The sequence below is a fragment of the Hydra viridissima genome, unplaced genomic scaffold, assembly GCF_058129835.1.
Source record: "Hydra viridissima isolate aposymbiotic clone 2 unplaced genomic scaffold, HvirCarnegie_v1 scaffold_1, whole genome shotgun sequence".
Taxonomy (NCBI): domain Eukaryota; kingdom Metazoa; phylum Cnidaria; class Hydrozoa; order Anthoathecata; family Hydridae; genus Hydra; species Hydra viridissima.
Window position 1 is genome coordinate 27045835 of NW_028324300.1, and position 21258 is coordinate 27067092.

The window sequence follows — 21258 nt, forward strand, 5'->3', positions numbered from 1 at the left end:
TGGTAAAAATACAAGAGTAATTTAAGTGAAAACGGAAATACGGAAACTTATGTTAACAAGAATTAAATGATTCGTTTTCTCATTAGATTTGTTCTTTAGAATTGTTCTCAACTTTCAGCTGAAAACCAATTTGTTTCAGCTCGACGATCCACTCTATTTGGGTGGTTTTACTACAAATAAGAATGAGATAAACAGAATTGACTTTATATAATCGCTGTTGCAACATTTGCGAGAAAAATGATCAATATAGAATGCTCTAATGAGAATTTGTTAAATTTTTAATGAAACATTTACAACAATTATGTAACATAAAATAAAACAATATATTAGTATATCAAATAAAATAAAAGCTAAAAAAAATTTTAAAACATATTCTCACTTAAAAAACTCGATTTTTTTTTTTTATTTACATAAATATATTTGAAAATAGTTTCTCCTTTTCCTTTTTTTTTTTTTTTTTTGCAATTAATCAATTTTTTTTTTTTTTTTTTGCAATTAATCAACTATGAAAAAATAAAATAAAAAATCGAGTTTTTAGCGAGAAGATTGAGCTTGGAACTCTACAATTTCCCCCAAAAAGCTCGAACGAGCTCAACTAGTTCAAGCCAACAGCTTTATTTAACAAAACATTTGATTTGTAACAAGGTTTATAAGATAGACAGTTTGATACAAAAAGTTATCTGCTCCAGACCTCCTAGATCTTTGTGTAACTAAATATCAATAACTGACAAATCCGAACCTTTTGTTGCTTCTACTCAAAAAAACAGGAACTGAAAATCAAAAAGAAGTTTTACTAAATAAGTATCAAGTAAGTGTTATTTAAAAATGAGCGTCTTTTGACACACAGAGAAAATGAAACATCAATATTCTATAATTTTTAATAAATATTTTGCAGAATAAGTTAAAAATTGGACCAACCTTTTTGAAAGTATTTTGCTTTTACTATAATTTTGAATATTAGAGCGCTGTAGTAAGTATTTTGCTGAATACTGAAAAACTGGAATTCACTGTAATTTCCATGAACTAAAACAAAAATACCTGGCTATAATTTTACTTAATATTTTTTGATAAATGTTATAAATTTCGCTTAGAACTGTAATATTCAGTTTCTTCTTATGTCCTTTTCATTCTTTTTTTTTAAACATTCTTAGCTTGATGCTAAGAATGTTAAAAATCAGAATGTTAAAAAAAGCGTTTCTCAGAGGTTTCTTTTAAAAAGGCTGGAATAAACGTCTCTTATTACAAAAAAGAAACAATATTTGAAAAAATAATTTTTTTTTACTAGAAAAATATTTCTTTTCAGCTATCGCAAGTTTTTTACTTTTATCATTCAGCTTTATCAAAAGTAGATAAAAAGCTTAAAAAAAGTAAAAATCTTTCAGTATTAAAACAGCAAAAAAATCTTACAACTGTTTAAAAATAATGGATCAATAGGAGCTTGAGTTCTAATAATCAGTAAATATTTCCGAACGAGTGTTATTTATTCAGAGACAAATGACCCATAAGCCAATTGAGCTTAGCACTGTGTTTTCAAAGAATTACCCATACACTCGGTTTCTTGCTGAATTTGGAAAAACATGTTCACTAAAAAAGTGCTTACTTGATTGGACCAGTGTAATGAGATCTTATGCTTCATTTCGAATTTGGAAAGTTAAACCAGTATCAAAATATCGGTGACACAAACGAGCTAAAAGTTTTCCACAAAGACATTTTTAAATTCGTCGCCCTCCGTAAGTTATTTTAAGGAGAGTGATTTATGTTGTACTTCATAATTTGATCAATTGAGACATCAAATCGAGGCCTTCGTGTCATTTCCTGAACTGATCCATTTGAAGTCTTTCAAAATGCTAAAAGAGAAACCTGATTTCAGGAAGTGTAGGCAACTATGGGAATAAAGTCCAATAATTATATTTTTCTATTAAATCTTCTGGAATTTCATTTTATGAGGTTCATAATTTAGAAGTATAAACTTTTAATTTTGCTAATGTTTTTGTTAAAGTTTTGTGAAACTCTAGTTCGTGCTTAATTTTATCATGTTTAAAAATAAACCCGTTTGCTGATTAGCCAGTTTTTGTAAAAATGTTGGATTCACTAATACCCACTTAAAATGCACTGGTTTGGATAAATTTACACAGTTTTTTTCCGTTTTTTATCAAATCCCATAAAGAATTTTGGTATTTAGGAAGGCTAAGAAACTGATTTCTAAATTTTATATTCCGAATATCTCTTTGTTTTGGAAAATTTTTAGGTGAATTTTTTAGATAATTTTTTATGTACCTTTCATTTCTCTCATTAAAAGGCGTAACTGTAAACTCTATATGCGTATTAGCATAAGAAAGTCAGGCAGAGGTGTAAGCACGAACTGACAAAAATGCAAACGCAATATAATTAAAAGGCTTCAATAAGCTTAATTGTAGCATATCAAAAACTGTAATCAATTTAAAAGTAGTAGTTATTAAAAGAGCATTATGCTTTCGTTCTTGACCTATTTCATTTTTTTGGATAAAATGCATGTCTAGCTTTCTAATTTGCCGAATTTTCGTTTCCAAAGAACAATTCTTTCTCAAAATTAGTTAAGCGAGGATGTTAGTTTGCGTGATAATGTGTTGTTATATGTTTAGTGAAGGATGATTGTGAGAGGGTAATAGAGGCTTAAGGAGGTATCGGTTTGAGGGTTAAGTAGAAGGAAAATGGAGGTTGCGGTTGAGGGTCTAAGGACTGTTTGCTTATGGAAAGGCAAGGTTTAATATTTAAGCAGTTAATTTGTGCTGTTATTACTCAGTGGGTTTTAACTGTAATGGTTCTCAATAAAATATTCAATTAATGTGAAATGCCGGTTAGCACTCTTTCATTCATTACATTAGTAAAGTTACTAATAATATTTTCTAGCTTTTCTTACAGTATCTAACTGTTTTTATTAAAAACCTCTTTTCAGTTCTTTGTTGCCGCAACGTTACATTTACTCAGATCTGGAACTAATACGTCAATAACAAGCTCACTTCATGTTTTTTTTTCTATTAATTAATCTTTTTTTTTGTTACTAGTTTTACTGCTATTCGCAATTATTTTCTTAATTTTCCTGTTAATTTTACAATCTCCTACAAGTGGCTGTAAAAAACTGTCTATGATGACCAGTTTCTTCACATTTAAAGGTTTTTTAAAAGTGTGGATGAGATCTAAAAATAGAGAAACATAGATTGGGTCGAAAAGAAATAAGCGTAACAACGAAGTGGCAAATAACAGGTATGAAAAAAAGCTAGATGATCAGTAACAGAGGAACAGCAAGAAAATTAAAAACATCACATGAATGCGTTAAAAATACCCACAAATATTTAAAATGGCAGGCGGCATCCAACGACTTGCAGGATCCAGATTATAAAAAAAAATGCGGAGCGCTAAAACAGTCTCATATTTCGTCGATTAAGAGCCAATCTTAAATTTTGCTATCGTGAAGTTACCAACTTATTCAACTAAAGCCATGAAAAACGTCTTTCTTCAAACAGTTAGAAACGTTTTTCTTAACAAAAGGACAATGAAAAGTAAACTACGCACGTGCCTGACATTTAATACCTTAACATTCTTCTAATAATGTGTTTTTTTTAAAGTGAGGAACCTTACTCCAAAAATACGACTTTTAACTTCTAACTTTGAATATCGAAGCCACAAGATTTCAACTTTTGCAAATAGTCGAAAGTGGATTAAAATACGCTGGCATATTTTCATTAGATCGAAACATATTTTTTGACATTGATTACAATCTTCGGCAACAAACGTCTCAATATCTGACCACTATAACTGTGACGCTTTGCGTTGAAAACAAAATTTATAAAGTAACTTATATGTTTATAAGTAAAGGATAAATGTTTGTCTTAATAATAATAATAAAACGTTTTTATAAGTAAAGGCTAAATTCAACAATTTGTTGGTTTGGATTTATCGATGGATATTTTTTTGCTGTGCTTTTGTGAAGTACCGTGGTGTGACCTAACAAAGTCCTGTAGACCTTTCACACACCTCGAACGTATAGAAATACTAAAAAAGATAAAAGACAATGATTTATATTAAAGCTAGCCAGCATTGCTGAGTGCTTTTTCTAAGTTGTTATGGTAGTTAAACTGAACTGAGCATTTGTAACATATTTAAATGCTCATTCGACATAAGCCGTATTACCGAAAATTGAAAAAATTGAACTTTATATTAAAACTTGCAGTTTTGCTATAAAAACATTTTTTGCTATAAGAACCTCTTTCTAACTAACTTAGTCAATATTCTTCATAATAACAACACCTCTCTGAATTATCTTGAGATTTGAAGGACAAAAAAAAAAAGAAGCTATTTAACAGATGAACAAATTGGTTTAAAATAAACATTAAACAAAATTTGGAAACTTAGTTTTTTCTTCATCTATCAACAAAGTCGATTTATCTTTATCATCAAGTTCTGAAAAGTTATTTGGAAAACAAACAAACAAACAAAAAAGTTAAATTGCTTCTATTTTTTGCTTGAGTAATAAAATAACTTTCTTTACATTTCTGAAGAGATTCCATTCGGCAGATTACACCGCTCTAAGTAAATTAACACAAAATAAATTATAAACGTTTTGAAATACTTTTTATTTTCCTCGCTTATTTAGGGTAAAACAGACCCCTGTACTTAAGAAAACAATAAAATTAATGTTATGGTCGTTTTGCTGCCTGGCGATGTGTCTTGTCAATGTCACAATAGCCGCGATACGTACCACTATATCTGTAGCAAATATACACTTTCGTCTCAGAGACGTTCTATAACTGCTCTTATGAAGAAAGCTTATCATATGTATTTTAACCGCAAGAATGATGACCAAGACAAGGAATGGGCGCCTTATATCCGCTGCACAACATGCGCTGTCAATCTAAGAGCCTGGCTCAGAGGCACTCGTAAGAATATACCGTTTGCGCTTCCGATGATCTGGCGAAAACAAAAAGACCATGTGACGGACCGTTAGTTTTGTTTCACTAAAGTACCTGGTTTCTCTGCCGAAAACAAAAAGTCAATTGAATATCCTTATCTGCCTTCAGCAAGGACCCCCGTGCCACATGACGACAGTCTCCCAATCCCGAGATTGGACCATAGACAAACCAGATGAACAAACTCCAAATCAAGGAATTGACAGTGACGTTGAGCCAGATATTGAATCTTGTTCATCAGGTGATCCACATCTGATAAAACAGTCACAACTGAACAAATTGCTCAGATATTTGGGTCTGCCAAAAGCAAAAGCCGAGTTGTTGGCTTCCAAGCTGCAGGGATGGTGTCTGCTGTCACCAGGTACAAAAACTTCTATGTTTAGAAGCTGACATCATGATATCACCAAGTTTTTTGCACAAGTCGACAGTCTATTTCAGTTGTAACATTGAAGGATTCTCTTCCCATGTGAATCTCGGTACAGTCAGTGTTGAACACGAAAAGCGTTTTCAACAGGACTTTGCCATATTGAAGAAACGATACTAGGGCAACTGGAATCCGTCGATGTCTGTAGACTACTGTTGGACATTGCAACGTGACGCACCAGAAATTCACTAGGAAAGGAAATCAGGAGAAAAGCATTTTAAAGTCTGTTGAACGTAAAGGCTCATGCCGAAATTAAACTTGATTTCATATTGGTACCTAGAACAATCAGCAAAAACTCATCCGAAATCAAGGTTTTAAAAAAACATGCTACGATGTGTAATTCTATTATAGATAAAAAACGGCCGAAAGATAACAATGCTGATAACGATGATAATGATGAGTATGCTGATAACGATGATGACGATTATGATGAGGAGGAAGATGATGAAGATGATGATGATGAGGAGGAGGAGGATGAAGATGATGGTAATGATGAGGAGGAAGATGATGAAGATGTTGATGAGGAGGATGAGGATGAGGATGATGGTGATGATGATGATAATGATGATGATATTGATGACAATGATGATGAGGAGGAGGCAGAAGATGATGATGAGAAGGAGGAGGTAGAAGATGATGATGTTTAAGATGATGATGATGTTTAAGATGATGATGATGATGATGATGATGATGATGATGATGATGATGATGATGATGATGATGATGACAAGGACAATGATGATGATGATGAGGAGGATGACGAAGATGATGATGATGATAATACTGCTGCAACTGATAACAATTATGGTGATGATGATGAAAATTATTAGGATGATGAATAAGATGAAGAGGACGACATTGGTGTTGATGATGATGGTGATGATGATGAAGTGGAGAATAAATGAGGAGGATAATGATTAAGACAATGATGATAAGGGTGAAGATGATGAAGATGATGATAATGATGTTGCCTATTCTTAAAGAAGTTGATGCTGGTGATGATGATGATGAATATGATAATGATGTTGGCAATGATAATTATAATTATCGTAATGATGATGATGAACCTGGCTGAAGAATTTGAAGCAAAAATAGTTAAATAAAATACTAACATCACTGTGGAAATTTAGATATCCAAAAGGTACATCATTCTTCATACATTTGGCTTTGATTTTATCACCTCATTGATTATTGGTATATCACATACAGAATCTAAAGAGAGAAATGAACCATTGAAAAAATCTGTAAAAGAGGGATTAAATGATAGAGAACCGTTAGACATAGTGCGAACGAATCTTCGTCATTGAAATCAACATGTGTCTTAGATGAAATGTTTATTTCTATTACAAGAAAAAACCAAATTAATTAGATAAAAAATGCTATATTACTACAAAACTGATGATGATAATAATGATGATGATGATAATGCTGACTATAGTTAAAGAAGATGATGCTACTGTTAATAATGATGAAAATGATAATGATGATACCAATGTTGGTGATGATGATGATAATGATGATGATGATGTAGATGATAATGATTAAAAACACAATGAGAAGATAAATGAAGTTTTTTTAATAACCTGTGTAGAAGACTTACCATCAGCCCTCTCATGGTCTTTTTAACTGAAGTTTCAGTCTAAATAATAGGTTTCCACGAAAGGGTAGAATGTAACCTTCTTTTAGTATTCTTAAAAGTCTTCTTTATTAGATTGAACACAAGTCTAAAACAAAATTAATTTTCCACTGACGCTGTTGATGAAAATGTTAATACTACTGGTGGTGGTGATGGTGGTGGTGGTGGTGGTGATGATGATGATGATGATGATGATGATGATGTAGATGATAATGATGATAATGGTTAATAACAATCACAATCAGAAAATAAATTAAGGTTTATTAATTACCTGAATAGTAGACTAATGTTCAGATAACTCATCTTTTTTAACTGATGGTTTAATCGAAATAGTAGTGTTCCACATAAGGGTGGAATGTAACCTTCTTTTCTTGTGTGTATTCTTCAAACTCTTCTTCATCAGGTTCAATACAAGTCTAAGATTTGTATTGGGAAATCAAACAATTAAACAAAACAAAACAGCAATAAGTTACAAAAATGATGGCGAAAATGATGATGATGATGATGAAAATATTTCTAAAAAATACAGATACTTCTTAAAACGCATTAGTTGACTATGTTTGAGAAAAATGTATTTCGATAGAAATAATCACAATGAGCCAAGAAATGAAGGTTGAAATTTACCTATATTGAAGGTTCACCTACCTCCTCCTGGCTTTTTTTCATTTTTCTTGCTAAAAAAAGATTAGCACGAGAGGACTGATCTTCTATATTTGATTCATTCCTCTTGTGCATCGATATTTTATGACTTGGATGAACACGTCTCTAAAAAGGAATGTTTGTTTCAATAAAAACAGAAAACCAACATAATAAAGATAAAAAAAATGCCATATGATTTCAAAGAAGATGATAATGATGATGGTGATGATGATAAGGATGATGGTAATGATGATAAGGATGATGATAATGATGATAAGGATGATGGTGTTGATGAAAACAATTATGGAGGTGGTGAAGATGATGATGATGATGATGATGATGATGATAATGATGATGATGATGATGATGATGATAAAATTGGTAACAGCAATAAAAAAAGATGCTTACATTACATTATAAATTGGGGACATCAACAACACCCACCCTTCGCTTTCTTTTTAAACTTGATTGCACTGGACCTTTTTCACTTATTTATATTGAGAAAATTCGTGAAATAAAAGAGCTTAGGCATCGATGTTTATGATGAAAAGTGTCTAACATTGAGGTTTTAAACGACTCTTGTATTTCCTTAAAAATAATCTTAAGTTTAAAAGTAAGTTTTCAATATCCTTTGTTGTAAAATTGAGCGGTTAAACAATTAAACGCATTCTTCATTAAATTGTCCGATTTATACCATATATGTCAGTAATAAAGTGATTTTGTATCATCTTACTTCATTTTCTTATTACTCTATATAATTTGTATATATATACTTTTGACTTGTTATTTGTTTGTAAGGTGTATTAAATTAATATAACTTCATTTCACATTCATTGACGTTAGATTATGATGGAGTTATCGTAGTTAATCTCTTTTGCTGTAACGAATAGATGAATCACGTATAAGTTTTGTAAAAAGAAGTGATGCATTATCTATTTTACTGTTTTATAACTTGTTCTTTTGGGCGTATATATAGCGCTTTCAAAAAAATAAGCCTCAGTAATATACTTAGTTTATTTTTTTATTCTTCAATCATCATGAATCAGTAAACATATTAGCCAAGGAAAGATATTTTTTTTACACAATTTCTACAACTAATATGTCAATAAAAAATTCATTTCATAATTCTCTTTCTATTAACTTAGTTTTATTTGTTAATATTTTTACAGTTTTGTTAACTTTTCTGTTAGTTTCCTGTAAGAGGCTGTAAAAATCTGCTTATGACCAATTTCGTCACATTTAAAGCCTCTTTTAAAGTGTGGATAAGATCTAAAAACTAAGAAACGCAGAACGGGTCGAATAGCAGTAAGTGTAACATCAAAGTAGCATGTAACAGGCAGCAAAGATTGCTTTATGATCAATAACACAGAAATAGCAAGAATATTAAAAATTCCAGAAAAAATACGCTAGTAATACCCTAAAAACATTTAAAACGACAGTTGGGATCAAATGTCTTGCAGGATACAAAAGGTTCAAAAATAACCACGGAGCGCAAATCAGTATTAGCGGAGACCGGGGCTAGTTGGCTATAATTTCAGTTTTAGAGCTTAGTGCATTTCTTGGTGAACTTTTTTGAAGATATCAAACTGCAGTTCAAAAGAATATGAACTTGGCAAGCATGTTCAAGCGTCAAACATAAAAAAAATGATTGGTGGCCCAAGAAGGGCCTCCAAAAAAAAAAAATATATAAGCAACTTACCCCGGGCCGGGGCAAGTTGCTTATACTCTCAGGGTAAGTTGGCACACCATATAAACAGAGACCAGCTTAGCAACATTAAGCATCTATTTCAATGCCTCTTTCTTATCAAAACTCTTGATTTTATTTATTCAAAGAAATTTTTTGACCTTAACTTTTATTGCCCTTATATCGATTGAATAGACTTTCCTTTTATAAAAATAGCATCAAAATCATTTTTTGTCACACTTTTAGAACTTACAGGCCTGTCTTCTTTTCTTTTATAATTTCGCATATCTGTAGATCTGCAGTGTAATATAACTTAAGTGAATTTACGGCTAATGCAAGAAGTTGTAAGTTGGCACATGTTGTCAACTAGCTCCGCAATACCTGTGCCAACTAACCCCAAAAACATTTTGCTCACAAAATGGCTTATAAATCCCCAAAAACGCAAAATATTGAGAAAAGCAAAATGTGACTGGTTAGAGTGAACCATACAACACCTACATCTATTCGAGTTTACTTGTAGCTAATGCTATTGCTTTTTAAATTGAAAAGTAATATAGTTTAAAAAAGTTACAAAGTTAGTAAAAAAAAAACACAAGTCTGAAAATGGGTCCAACCTCAATCAAAAATTGAAAATGGATCCATCCTCAATCAAAATGCAAAATTCGTATACCAGAAGACAGAGCGGGGAAATTTTAAGAGATAAAAACCTAACTCACAATTTAGGACACATTGTCTTACTTCTGACAAATATTAATCTTTTTATAGTCTTACAACCCAGAACCTGAAAACAAAACCTGATCTTGAGTGATTAGGCACAATAAGAATTGCCTCAAGATAACTCGTAAAACGGATTATAATAACTGGGATGTCTATGGGATAATGTATACTAAATTATCAAAGAATTAAGTGCCCAATGGTTAAAAGACGATTGTAAGTATGTATAAAGATTGTGAAAGTTGAAAGCTGTTGATTTGCTAACATCATTTATTTTAAGCTTTAAACATTTGTTACGTACGCTTAAAAAGTTTCAATAAACCAAGGCTTCAACTATCATTTAAAAATTTTGTCACCTTTTTTTTCCGTTTACATATGGGTAACATCTACACTATTTTTAAGTGTCTGTGGCCTACCCGCCTCTTCCCTACTTAAATCCCTTAGGACTCCCTTTTCTTTTATTCTTTTATATTTGTGACCTGTTTATTTTACCAAATAACTACAAAATGACACAAGCGCTTACTTTAATCATTATTCTCCTTGAATGATAATATTTTATTGATGCAACATATTATTCTAAACAATTACTTACACTCGAAACATATAGGGATTGCCGAGTGCTTTCTTAGTTGTCTTTAGCAAATGAACTGAGCATTTGCAACTTGTTTAAATGCTCATTTGAATTAAGCCGTATTCCAAAAAGAGTTAAAAAAAAAAAAAGCATTTTATGTAAAAACGTGTAATTTTCCTAAATTTTAAACATCTTTTTTTTTTTACTAAAAGTTTTTTACTAACTTTGTCAACATTCTTCATATTAAACACCTCTTTGAACTTCTTTCAATAGATTTAGACACTGAAATTTCCCAGGTTTGAAAACGGACAATAAAAACTATTTAACAAATGAACAAATTGGAATAAGGTAAATATTCTATTCTCTCATAATATTACTTAATAATCTGAGTCATAAATGTTATCCCTAAAAAACTTTATTTTCTCCTATTCCAGGTTCAACAGTTTTATATTTACAATTTAATGATACTATTGAAAATGCTAATAACATAACTATTTGACCTTGGATTGGATTACTATCTGGTGGATTTCTAGCTTAATAATCCAACTCCTTACCTTATATCAATGGTCACCCTAAAGGGTTACATACTTCCTTAGTCAAAAATTAGCCTAGTTTTTAGACATTTTAGCCCAGAGTCTCTATTTATTTTAAAGTTGTCATTCCTAATTGGATTAAATTCATGCTCAGTGCATTTCTAGCCAAATTCTTTTACTTCTAGCCTCGTATAAATATTCGTTTGTTATAAAATTGGCGTTTCTAATTGCATTAAGTTTCCACTCGGTTTATTTCTAGCATAAATCTCTTAGTTCTAGCCTAGTGTCAATTTTCATATTTTAAGAACTGATGTTTCTGCTCAGTGTGAATCTGATCCATTTCTTCAATTTCTTGCCTAGTCCTAATGTTTGTTTCTATGTTCTAGCCTAGCATCAATTTTCGTTTTGAAAAATAACAATTCTACTCAGATAAAGTTCATGATCAGAGTATTTTTAGCCTATTTCTCTTAGTTCTAGCCTTATTCTATTAGATCTAGCCTAGTATCAATATTTGTTTTTTTAAGAACTGACATTTCTAATTGGAACAAGTTTCTGCTCGGTGTGATTCTGGTCCATTATTCGTTTTTAAGTTCTAGCCCAGTGTGAATATTAGTTTTTTTTAAAAAATTGACATTTCTTAATTGGATTAAGTTTCTGCTCTCTCATTTCTAGCCTAATGTCAATATTCGTTTTAATATTGACATAGGATTAAGTTTCTGCTCGTATTATTTCTGGCATAATTTGTTACTAATGTTACCTAATACATACAAGCTTGTATGCTTATTGTAAACCAATGAAGTAACCGATGCAGAGAACTAAAACTCAATTGTTCGCAAAAAAAATTAAAATGTGAACTGCGGAGAAACCCTCGCATCGAACCTTAGGATCTTCTATGGGGCTTTCGTGCACCGAACCTTTATAGTGAAGACCAACTTCGCCACCAATGCCTGCTTCAACTCAAACTTTTTCCCTATATAACATAATGATAAATGCTTGTTGATAAAAGGCAATGCAGGTTAAAATGCTCTCAACTGAACTATGGTAAAGCACAAAAGTGTTACCTTACCTCTTTTAACTAATTCTTTCTGTTCCCTCATTTTTCACGTTTCTAATTCTCTCTAAAAAATGCAGAAACTTCATAAAAAGCTTTGATTATTTAAAGAGTAAATAAACGAAGGTTTAACATTTAAAAGTATAGCAGATTCTTTTTTGACCTTCTCAACAATCTTTTGATGAGCTTTGATTATGCCTTCTAACAAACAAATAAATCCTGAATAACAAATATAAAAGAAAAAGTTCTTGAGCTATAAACAAAAACTCTCATCATTATTACTGCTGTAGTTAACATTTGAAGAATATTCACAAAAAACTACCTAACTTTATACTTCGATCAGCACTTTTTTCATACCCTTTTGTAGCAGAACACAAAAACTTAAAGAAAAAACAAACAAAACAATAGCTTTAAAAAATACCCCTTTAAATGTGCAACATGGAAAACCTTAAATTCTAATCATAAAAAAATGTTATTTTACTAACAACATTAAATTAAACTTATGCCTTTCAGCAAGTTCATCCAAACAAAGTCTTTCTTTTATTTTCTCTTTCCCTTAAGCACCTTCTACCTCTTTTATATTTGGAAATCTAAAAGTCATTCTCACTTTTAACTTTAAATTGCAACTATAAAAAATTGTCTTTATTTAGTTTCTTTAATGCAGTGCTTTGTGCAAAACTCAAAAAAAGTTTTATAAGACTTTTAATATAAGCAGCACCAAATGTTCTGTATTATATTCAAAGAACACATGCATCCTTATCGCAAGCATCTCATAAAATTTAGAAATTAAAATATAAAAAAGGATCACAGAAATGCATACTTCTGTGTAGTACATTCCCAACATACCATTTCCACCTCCAAGGTCAAACAAAGTGATACTCCATTTTACAATATTCATCAAACTAACATTTACAAAAATATCAGCTGCAGTTGAGTTTTCCAATATTAGTCAAACTAACATTAGAAAACACAACTGTAGGTGCTATACCTACTGGAGCTTCAAAAAACCCAAGAACAATTAAGCAAAGGAATTTGTTATATGTTAATTATTATTGAACTTCATTATATCAACATTAAAAATTTATCAAAGAACTTCCTTCCATTCTAACATCATTCTGTTCTGATATTTTACCATTCTGAATTCTTGTTACAAACTATAAAACATTTTAAATTTAAATTTAGCCTGCAGCAAAAATTGATGGAAAATGCTAAAATAAAAACAGTTGTTCCATTCACATATGTTCAAACTGCTGTGTGGCTAGTTTTGTGGTCCACCTGAAAAGAACCTGTAATAGACATTCTTACAACGAGCCAGTTTCTACTGACATCTCATACTATTATATAACATTAACCCAAAGAAGAGAAAAATAGTTCGAAGAGCCAAAGAAAATCTAAAAAAAACAAAAAATTTTAAATCACACAATATGACAAGACTGCAAATTTACAAGATTTAAATGTTTTGAAATAGTAACAAAATGATAGGGCATGTTTATTGGCTAAGTTTAGTTTAATGTCCAATAAAGGTTTGCGATATTCTTTTCTAGCTGGGTTTTTGTTTTCCAACACCAGGTTTTCAAATAAACTGTCAGTATTGTTGAGCCTGTAAGACTTAAGATGAAAAAAATTATTATTTCCTTATCAAAATACAAAGATCTTCAGGCCCTCAAAAAATTCACATCAGTGCCTGAATTTTATGAAACATGATTAAACTAATGATGATCCACTAGATGAACTTCCAGAAAATTAAATAAATTATAAAAAAATGAGAAAAGAAACTAATTCTTTGGTTTCTTTTCTTAGTAAACCAAAATTAGTTCTTTATTTCTTATAATGCAAATGAAATTTTGTTAATTTCTTCTATTTTCCTTTTGTACTTTTGTTGTTTTCTTTGTGTAAGTCCTAATGAGTCTACTCAACTTTGGTGGGTATAATTAGTTGGGGCAAGGTATAGTGGGCTAGGCATTGCTCTGACCACAAAATCTCCTAATAAGCACTGGCAACAAAAGCTGATGAATGCTTTTCCACTGGCCCTATGATTAATTTGTTCCAACAGCTACTTTATTATGTTGCAAAATTAGTTTAATAAGTTTTCAGTTGAATTTAAGAAAATTAAAAATGGAAAAAAAAGTAAAATACCCTGCAAATAGTATTGATTATAAAATTAAGAGCTTTTACTAAAACAGCAAATTATAGTCCTGGCTCTCTTTAGTTTGACTGCTTGAAAGTTGAATAGATGGCACACAACTTAAATTGTTTAACTTTACATACATTACAAGCTAATAAAATAAATTTGCATATATTACAAGCTAATAATACATGATTTATTCAAATGTCTAATGGCTTTTTAAGGTCTAACTATGAGAACTGAAAGTAAAAAAATTGACATTGTTACTTTTTCCTATCACATTTTAACACTTTCTCATTAAACTAATTCTAAATGTAATAAGATAAGCATTAGTATTTGGTGGCATTAAAATCCAAAAATATTTTTTATTACTTGTGCATAAATGCTATGTAATTGAATAATTGTATTAGATTTCAACTTAGATGGCAGAATCAAGTAGAAAATTTTAATCGCTTTGAAAAAAAAACTTGATAACAAAAAAAAAATTTCTTTCTAACACAGAATCATAAATAGGTTTTCATGAAAAAGTTTCTTAAACCAAATTTAGTTTCTAACTTAATTTTTGTTGAGAAAAGCACCTTATTCATAAATGCATTATAACAACAACAAAAAAAAGACATTAAAAAACTTGAACATATATTTGTATCTTGTCCTGTGGCATTGGTAAATCAAGACTTCTCCAAATATAACAAACAAACTCATAGCAACAAACAAACAAACAAACAAAAAACAAAGAAAACGGACACTTCATGGAAGCATTTATCAAATAATTTATTAGTTTATTATCACTAATCATTCATTTAAATAAGTAAACCACTTGTGAAACAACTTACTTATAACTACTGAACTCGACGAAACGAGCAAGTGTCGAATACATTTTCAAAATAAAATTTAAAACTAAATGCATACCTATTCGACAGCTTCTTTTTTTTTTTTTCTTCAAGGAGAGAATGCAAAGAGAATGAAGAAATTTTACAATTTACTGAAAAACTCATCTCTTTATATATTGGTAAGCGAAAGATACTATGACCCCACTGATCTCTATAATATTATAGAGATCAGTGTATGACCCACGATGAGGAAATTAAAATATGTTTTAATTATGCGAACTTTGTTGTTACGTCATGCTAATATTAATTAACGTATCGTGTAAACTTATCTTATGTTGTTGTTTTCGTTTATTTCGCACGTGCTTCAAAAGTTTAAAAAATGCATGAAAGTAAAAGTAAGTTTGTAAGTTTTTTTGTTAAAATAATTATAAGATAGGAAAGTAATATTAAAAAATGTTAAAGCGAGACGTCATTGACATTGACTGAGGGAAGAAAGTAAATAAAAATTAAATAAAAATTAATTAACTTTTTTGTTATTGACGTTGCTAATCTGTTCTTAAAATATTAATCCTGCTGCTACTCGCCTTTTTATTTACAAAAGATAAAAAGGAAGTTTAACTTGCTATTGTGTATCTTTATACTTAGTTTATTGCTAAATATTTCCTTACTTATATTTTTGAATTCATTTATTATTAGTATTTTCATGGTACGATATAATGGTATTACACATAGTACTACTTATTGTACAATATAATATATCAATTTCAATATATTTTACTAATATACCATGGTATATAAATAAATTTAAATTGATACATTATATTGTTTGGTATAATGTCATTTGATACTGTTTATTGGTATTATTTAACAATATTTTAAATGGTTTATTGTTATTATTTAATATTATTTTTATACTAAATATATATACTGTATTATTCACTACAGTTCATTTTTATACAACCATAACGTTTATAAGCATATGCAGGCTCAGATTTTGTTTTTAAAATAAGCATATTTAAGCATATTCTTGAACCATTTAAATGATTCACAAAAAATAAATTTAAATTTAAAAAATATGTTTTTTTAAATTTAACCATTTAAATCAACAAAATAAAGCTTGTACATTTTTATGTTTTACAAAGCAACGACTTCATGAATTTCTAATTTAAATATAGCTTAAGTTTGGTTTGACTTTTTTTTTCCTTTTGAGAGTTAGAAGATATTAATAACAGGAATTTTTTATAGCTAAAAGAAAAAGTCATATATTTTTTTATGAAGATGAAAATGAGGCCTTGAGTTACATAAAACAAACTAGAACACGCTGTTCGCTTTGTAGCATGGTTTACACCCAAGGGATTTGGTAACACAGGTTTGAACCTTTTTTTGATTTATTTAATATCAACTTTATGATGCAAATGTTTGAGTTGTCAGAAAATTCTTTAACACAAACTTTTGAAAATAAGTGAAAATAGTTGGAAAGGTACATTATAAATTGAAAGTTTATAATGTATTTTATTAAGAAGATCAAACGCAGTGATGAATTAAAAACTTTAAATGCCTTTTTCTCAGCTTTAAAATAATGTCCCTATCAATTACAATTAAGTTGCAATTATTTTGCAGTTATTTATTTTTTATCCAATTTAGCAGGTTGTTTTTTAAAATTAAATAGTTCATGGGAGACTTCAGACTTCAACCTCAGACTTCAAACTCTTTTTTAAATTTTCTATAAACCAGAATTACTTTCTTTGATGTAAAAAATTTGATGTAAATGAAAAAAGTGGCTTCAAAATATAATATTCCAATACATGTTAGTAAAAGTTATACTATAAGCTACTGCTCTAAATCGAACATTTAGAGCAGTAGCTTATAGTAGCAACAATGCAATGACATTTAAATATTGTTAATATTTAAATGTCATTGTATTGTCATACTTTATTTCAATTTCTTTGTATATGGTTCTTTGTAAAATGGTTCTACTTTACTAGAATTTACGAAGTTAATGTTTGAGTTATTAAGTGTTTACTGTAAATCCAATGTTTCTCATTGAAGTTTGGTTAACTTATTGTATCATTTTTTGTATAAACGCTTTCAGTGTAAAGCAGACCGTGTCACATTCAGATATACATAGTGAAAATCACAAAGTTTTATGGGAAAATGAAGGATTTTATGCAGAGGTGCCTTTCATGGTTTTAGCACAGAAAGTTTTGGATTGTTCACATGGAACAGATCGCAATAATGCAAGAAAGAAAACATACAAGATTAAAACAAAAGCAAAGGTAAACTCCATTGTTTATAACATGAATTCCAAGTTATAGTTTTTAAAAAAAATATTTACCTTACTAAAGTATTGCTTGAATAATTTTAGAAAACTGAACACTCTTGTCAAAAAAGTTATTTTAGTGTGCAAGACACAAAAAAATTCCAATGTCCAGCACAAGTTTCTATGAAGGAAATTATATATTTCAAAGATTATAAGGTAATTTCTAAACAATTTACTCTAATTGATATAAATTTTTACTACTGTAAGCATGAAACAAGCATTAATTATGAGTAATACTTATTCTATTTCATTTGTGCATTTGTACATCCATGTAGCAGGCATTAAAGCCCACAATTTTTGCCTTTCTCAATCTCTAACCCAAATAGTCAACTTATCAACTCACTTTCCAGACAACCCGAATCATCTTCCTTCTCTACTTGACTTATGTCTTGTTTCTGATCCTAGTCAGTGCTCAGTTTCTCCTCACTCACCCTTAGGTGCTTCTGATCACCGTTTGATCTCTTTAAATCTATTATCTCATTCTTCTTCATCATCTAAATCCCCCTATCATTGCACCCTGTTGACAAATGTGCTTCTTACATAAGTTTGTGGATTCAGGCTGGCATGGAATCTTTTATTCCCAATCAATGATTCCAAGTCAAACCTCACTCTTCTCCATGGTTTTCCTCACATTGTGCTGCTGCAATTGCCAACTGAAATCATTACTTCCATATCTATCAGCAAAACAATTCTCCAGAAAACAGATGTCTGTTTATTACTGCTAGAAACCATTGTAAAAAGGTTTTGTCTAACGCCAAAGCCTGCTATTCTCAGGTCATGAAATCTCGTATTTCATCACAAAAATTAGGCTCTTGTGACTTCTGGAGAATCTTTATTAGTATCAATAATAAGGGCAAATCTGTAGTTCCACCTCTTTTGTATGGTTCAGATTTTGTCACCTCACCTAAAGACAAAGCTGAATTGTTTGCTAAAAATTTTTCAACAATATCAACTTGATTTCACTAGTTACGTTCTACCTGATATAGCCGTCAAACTGGTTGATCCATTGCTTGACATTCGTATCACTCCAGCTTCTGCATCTAAAGTGATTTCCTGCTTAGACTCTTCTACAGCTTGTGGCCCGGACAACATATCTGTTATCGTCTTGCAGAAGTGTTCTCCGGAGATGTCGTTGATACTTTGAAAACTATTTAACAAGTGCTTATCAGAGTCTTGTTTTCCAGCCTGCTTGAAAGCAGCATTTATTATCCCTATTTTCAAAAATTCTGGAGAGCAATCTGATTTGTCTAATAACCGTCCCATTAGTCTTCTTCCTATCATAAGCAAAGTTTTTGAATCTTTAATTAACAAACACTTAATCTCTCGACTTGAATCTAATAACTTACTTTCTGATCACCAATATGAATTTCGATCTTCTTGTTCAGTTACAATTACAGCTGATTTGCTAACAGTAATAACCGATAGGTTTTATCATGCATTAGATAAAGGTGGAGAGGTTAAGGCTGTTGCTCTTGACATTTCTAAAGCATTTGATAAAGTTTGGCATGCTGGTCTTCTCCATAAGCTTTCTTCTTATGGTGTGTCTGGTATCATCTTTAAGATTATTGAATCCTTCCTTTCCAATCGTAGTATAAAAGTTGTCCTCGATGGACAGCACTCTTCTTCTTATTCTGTTACTTCAGGGGTTCCTCAAGGTTCAATCCTTGGCCCTATACTCTTTTTAATTTACATTAACAATCTTCCAGACATTCTCATATCTAAGGTAGCATTGTTTACTGATGATACTACTATTTATTCTTGTCATGATAAGAAGCCAACACTCTCTGATTGCTTGGAGGGGGCATTTGAGCTTGAAAAGGATCTCACTTCTGCTACAGCATGGGGCTCACAGTGGCTGGTGAACTTTAATTCAGATAAAACTCAGTTTTTTTAGCCAATCATTATCGTAATAATTTATGAACGGAAATGTACTCGATGAGTCATCTACCCTTTTCTTGAAACAATATCCAAGATTTTTTGATATGAATGAAAGAGCAAGTTGTTCAAATTTAAATAAGTTAATTTTATATTTATTTTCTGCTTTTATTTGGATGAATAAAGAATTTAATGAATTTAATAATACTAATTTATCCAATCTAGGGTTTATATTGCTGCTTTATGAAATCCTTCTAAACCAAATATTTTCATTATGTCTTTGTACAGTCGCTCTTATGTCTCGTCTAATCTGTTTTAACTAAATTTTGAATTAAAAAAAAAATGAGTCTCTATAAAACCAAAGATTCAAATGCAGGAACTTCATAAAGTTACCCCGGAGTTTCCCAAACATAATGTAGAAATTAAAATAGATTAGACGCAACAAAAGAGTGGATGTATTAATTTTTAATGACAATATTTTTTTTACTAGAGTATGACAGTTGATGCTACTTTTTATACTTGGATTAGCAATGTATATAAAAGTGGATTTAAATGCTTTATTGATTGAAAATGCTGGTTTCAGAGGTGGTATTACTGTTTTTGACAACGTTTTACTTTTTTGATCTGCAGTATCCAGACGAATTGCAAGTAGTGTTTTCGTTACTTGAAAAAGTTTGTGGCATTCCAGAAACAATTAATTGTTCAATCGCAAATGATTTTTTTAGACAACTGAACGTTTAGTTAAATTTATAAATAATCAAGATGCAATATATTTTTTTTTTGATAGCATTTTTTGTTTTCTATGGGGTTTTATTTGATTTTGACTTATTTTTATTTTAATAAATTATCTGGGTTATGTAATAAAAAATAAAAAAGTTAAATATTTTTAGTAAAAAGTATAATCATTCATTTTATAAAATTAGTGTTTTTTTTTATTTTAGTTTGTTTCTTTTAGGATAACAACTAAAAAAATATAAAGTTCCATTTTTCAAGTTTTAACTGATCACTCTTTATGTTATGCATCTTTTGTTGTGGTGGTTTATATTTTATTGATAGTTAATACATACATTTTCTTGATGCTATATATCTATATTTTGATTGCGTTTGCACTTGTACTTTATACGAGAATTAAAATATATATTAGTACATTAAGTAAACGTACAATAGTAGTTATATAATACAGTAAGGAAGTTTCACTCAATCCGCTGTCTTAAAATAAAGAAATACTCTCTATTATTCTTACAGGCATTTAATATTTTATTTCTTTATTAGAGGTAAGAGTGAGACATTCTTATTTTCTCTAGTAAAAGTATAAAAAATTAATAATTGTATGTTTGATGTTAGCTATAGGTGTCAACACCTCTGGACCAACCAATACCAAACTTGGCACAGGCACTAAGTAGGCCTGAGCGGTGGTTTTGACCAGGTTTGGGCCAACAGCGGCCCCTCCTAACCCTAACCCTGAGAAATCCGCGCGAAGAGACGGGTAATCCAGCTTGATTATATTAAGAAAATTATTGCATGTTAATTTCCTTGTTTTAAGGCAAGAAATTTGCTTAAAAATTCGTTCCTTATTTTAAAGGATACTTTTCTAATGTCATATTTCAACTGGGCAAATAACCAACAAATTTTAAAACAACACATGTTAACTTTTTTTTTCTTAATTCAAACACTTAATATTATACTGATTATAAAAAATAATAATGTAAGATGGTAGCTTGTTGCTATGGTAACCGATGAAAATAGCTGAAAAATACCAAAAAAAACTGGGTTTACTCTGTAAAAAAGGAAGGAAGAATTAGTAAAGAAGTGACAATGTAACTTAGCAAAACTGCTCTAAATGTGTACATTTTTAAAAAAAGTATATATGATGAGTCTTAATAGATGAAACACAGTGTAAAGTGAAAAAA

The 21258-nt window shown here is 30.2% G+C and overlaps 1 protein-coding gene and 2 long non-coding RNA genes across 18 annotated transcripts; 1 reads left to right on the forward strand and 2 right to left on the reverse strand.

The window, feature by feature from the left end:
* Window positions 1–543: 543 nt before the first annotated feature.
* Window positions 544–1735, reverse strand: LOC149894207 (uncharacterized). The gene is made up of 3 exons (XR_016449050.1): window positions 1601–1735; window positions 919–1023; window positions 544–770 (listed from the first exon to the last, which is right to left on the reverse strand). It is a non-coding gene; the product is annotated as an uncharacterized LOC149894207 (long non-coding RNA).
* A 2747-nt stretch (window positions 1736–4482) lies between these two features.
* Window positions 4483–15410, reverse strand: LOC149894208 (uncharacterized). Of its 12 annotated transcripts, XR_016449037.1 has the most exons (8): window positions 15233–15409; window positions 12521–12578; window positions 12214–12265; window positions 12027–12117; window positions 7652–7771; window positions 7278–7422; window positions 6483–6582; window positions 4483–5558 (listed from the first exon to the last, which is right to left on the reverse strand). It is a non-coding gene; the product is annotated as an uncharacterized LOC149894208 (long non-coding RNA). The 12 variants fall into 12 exon arrangements; XR_016449033.1 differs by having other exon boundaries at window positions 12214–12578; window positions 15233–15410; XR_016449030.1 differs by having other exon boundaries at window positions 12214–12788; window positions 13019–15410.
* LOC149894209 (uncharacterized) lies at window positions 15385–20509 on the forward strand. 5 transcript variants are annotated; one of them, XR_016449024.1, is made up of 3 exons: window positions 15385–16522; window positions 17272–17429; window positions 19839–20261. XR_016449024.1 is itself a non-coding variant. In XM_090076214.1 (3 exons), exons 1-3 carry the CDS (start codon window positions 15533–15535, stop codon window positions 17705–17707), a joined length of 363 nt encoding a protein of 120 aa, XP_089932340.1. In that variant the 5' UTR covers window positions 15385–15532; the 3' UTR covers window positions 17708–18624. The 5 variants fall into 5 exon arrangements, 4 of the variants coding, with proteins under 4 accessions (XP_089932340.1, XP_089932339.1, XP_089932338.1 ...); XM_090076214.1 differs by lacking the exon at window positions 19839–20261 and adding an exon at window positions 17519–18624 and having other exon boundaries at window positions 15385–15548; XM_090076213.1 differs by lacking the exons at window positions 15385–16522; window positions 19839–20261 and adding exons at window positions 17519–17629; window positions 20304–20509 and having other exon boundaries at window positions 16537–17429.
* Window positions 20510–21258: the final 749 nt, after the last annotated feature.

Coding starts and splice junctions, on each gene's coding strand:
- LOC149894209 (XM_090076212.1), top strand. CDS start 17,187: ATGTTTCTCATTGAAGTTTGGTTAACTTATTGTATCATTTTTTGTATA. Junction 17,430..17,518: donor AGATTAAAACAAAAGCAAAG/GTAAACTCCATT, acceptor GAATAATTTTAG/AAAACTGAACACTCTTGTCA. Junction 17,630..19,838: donor TATATTTCAAAGATTATAAG/GTAATTTCTAAA, acceptor TTTTTTTACTAG/AGTATGACAGTTGATGCTAC.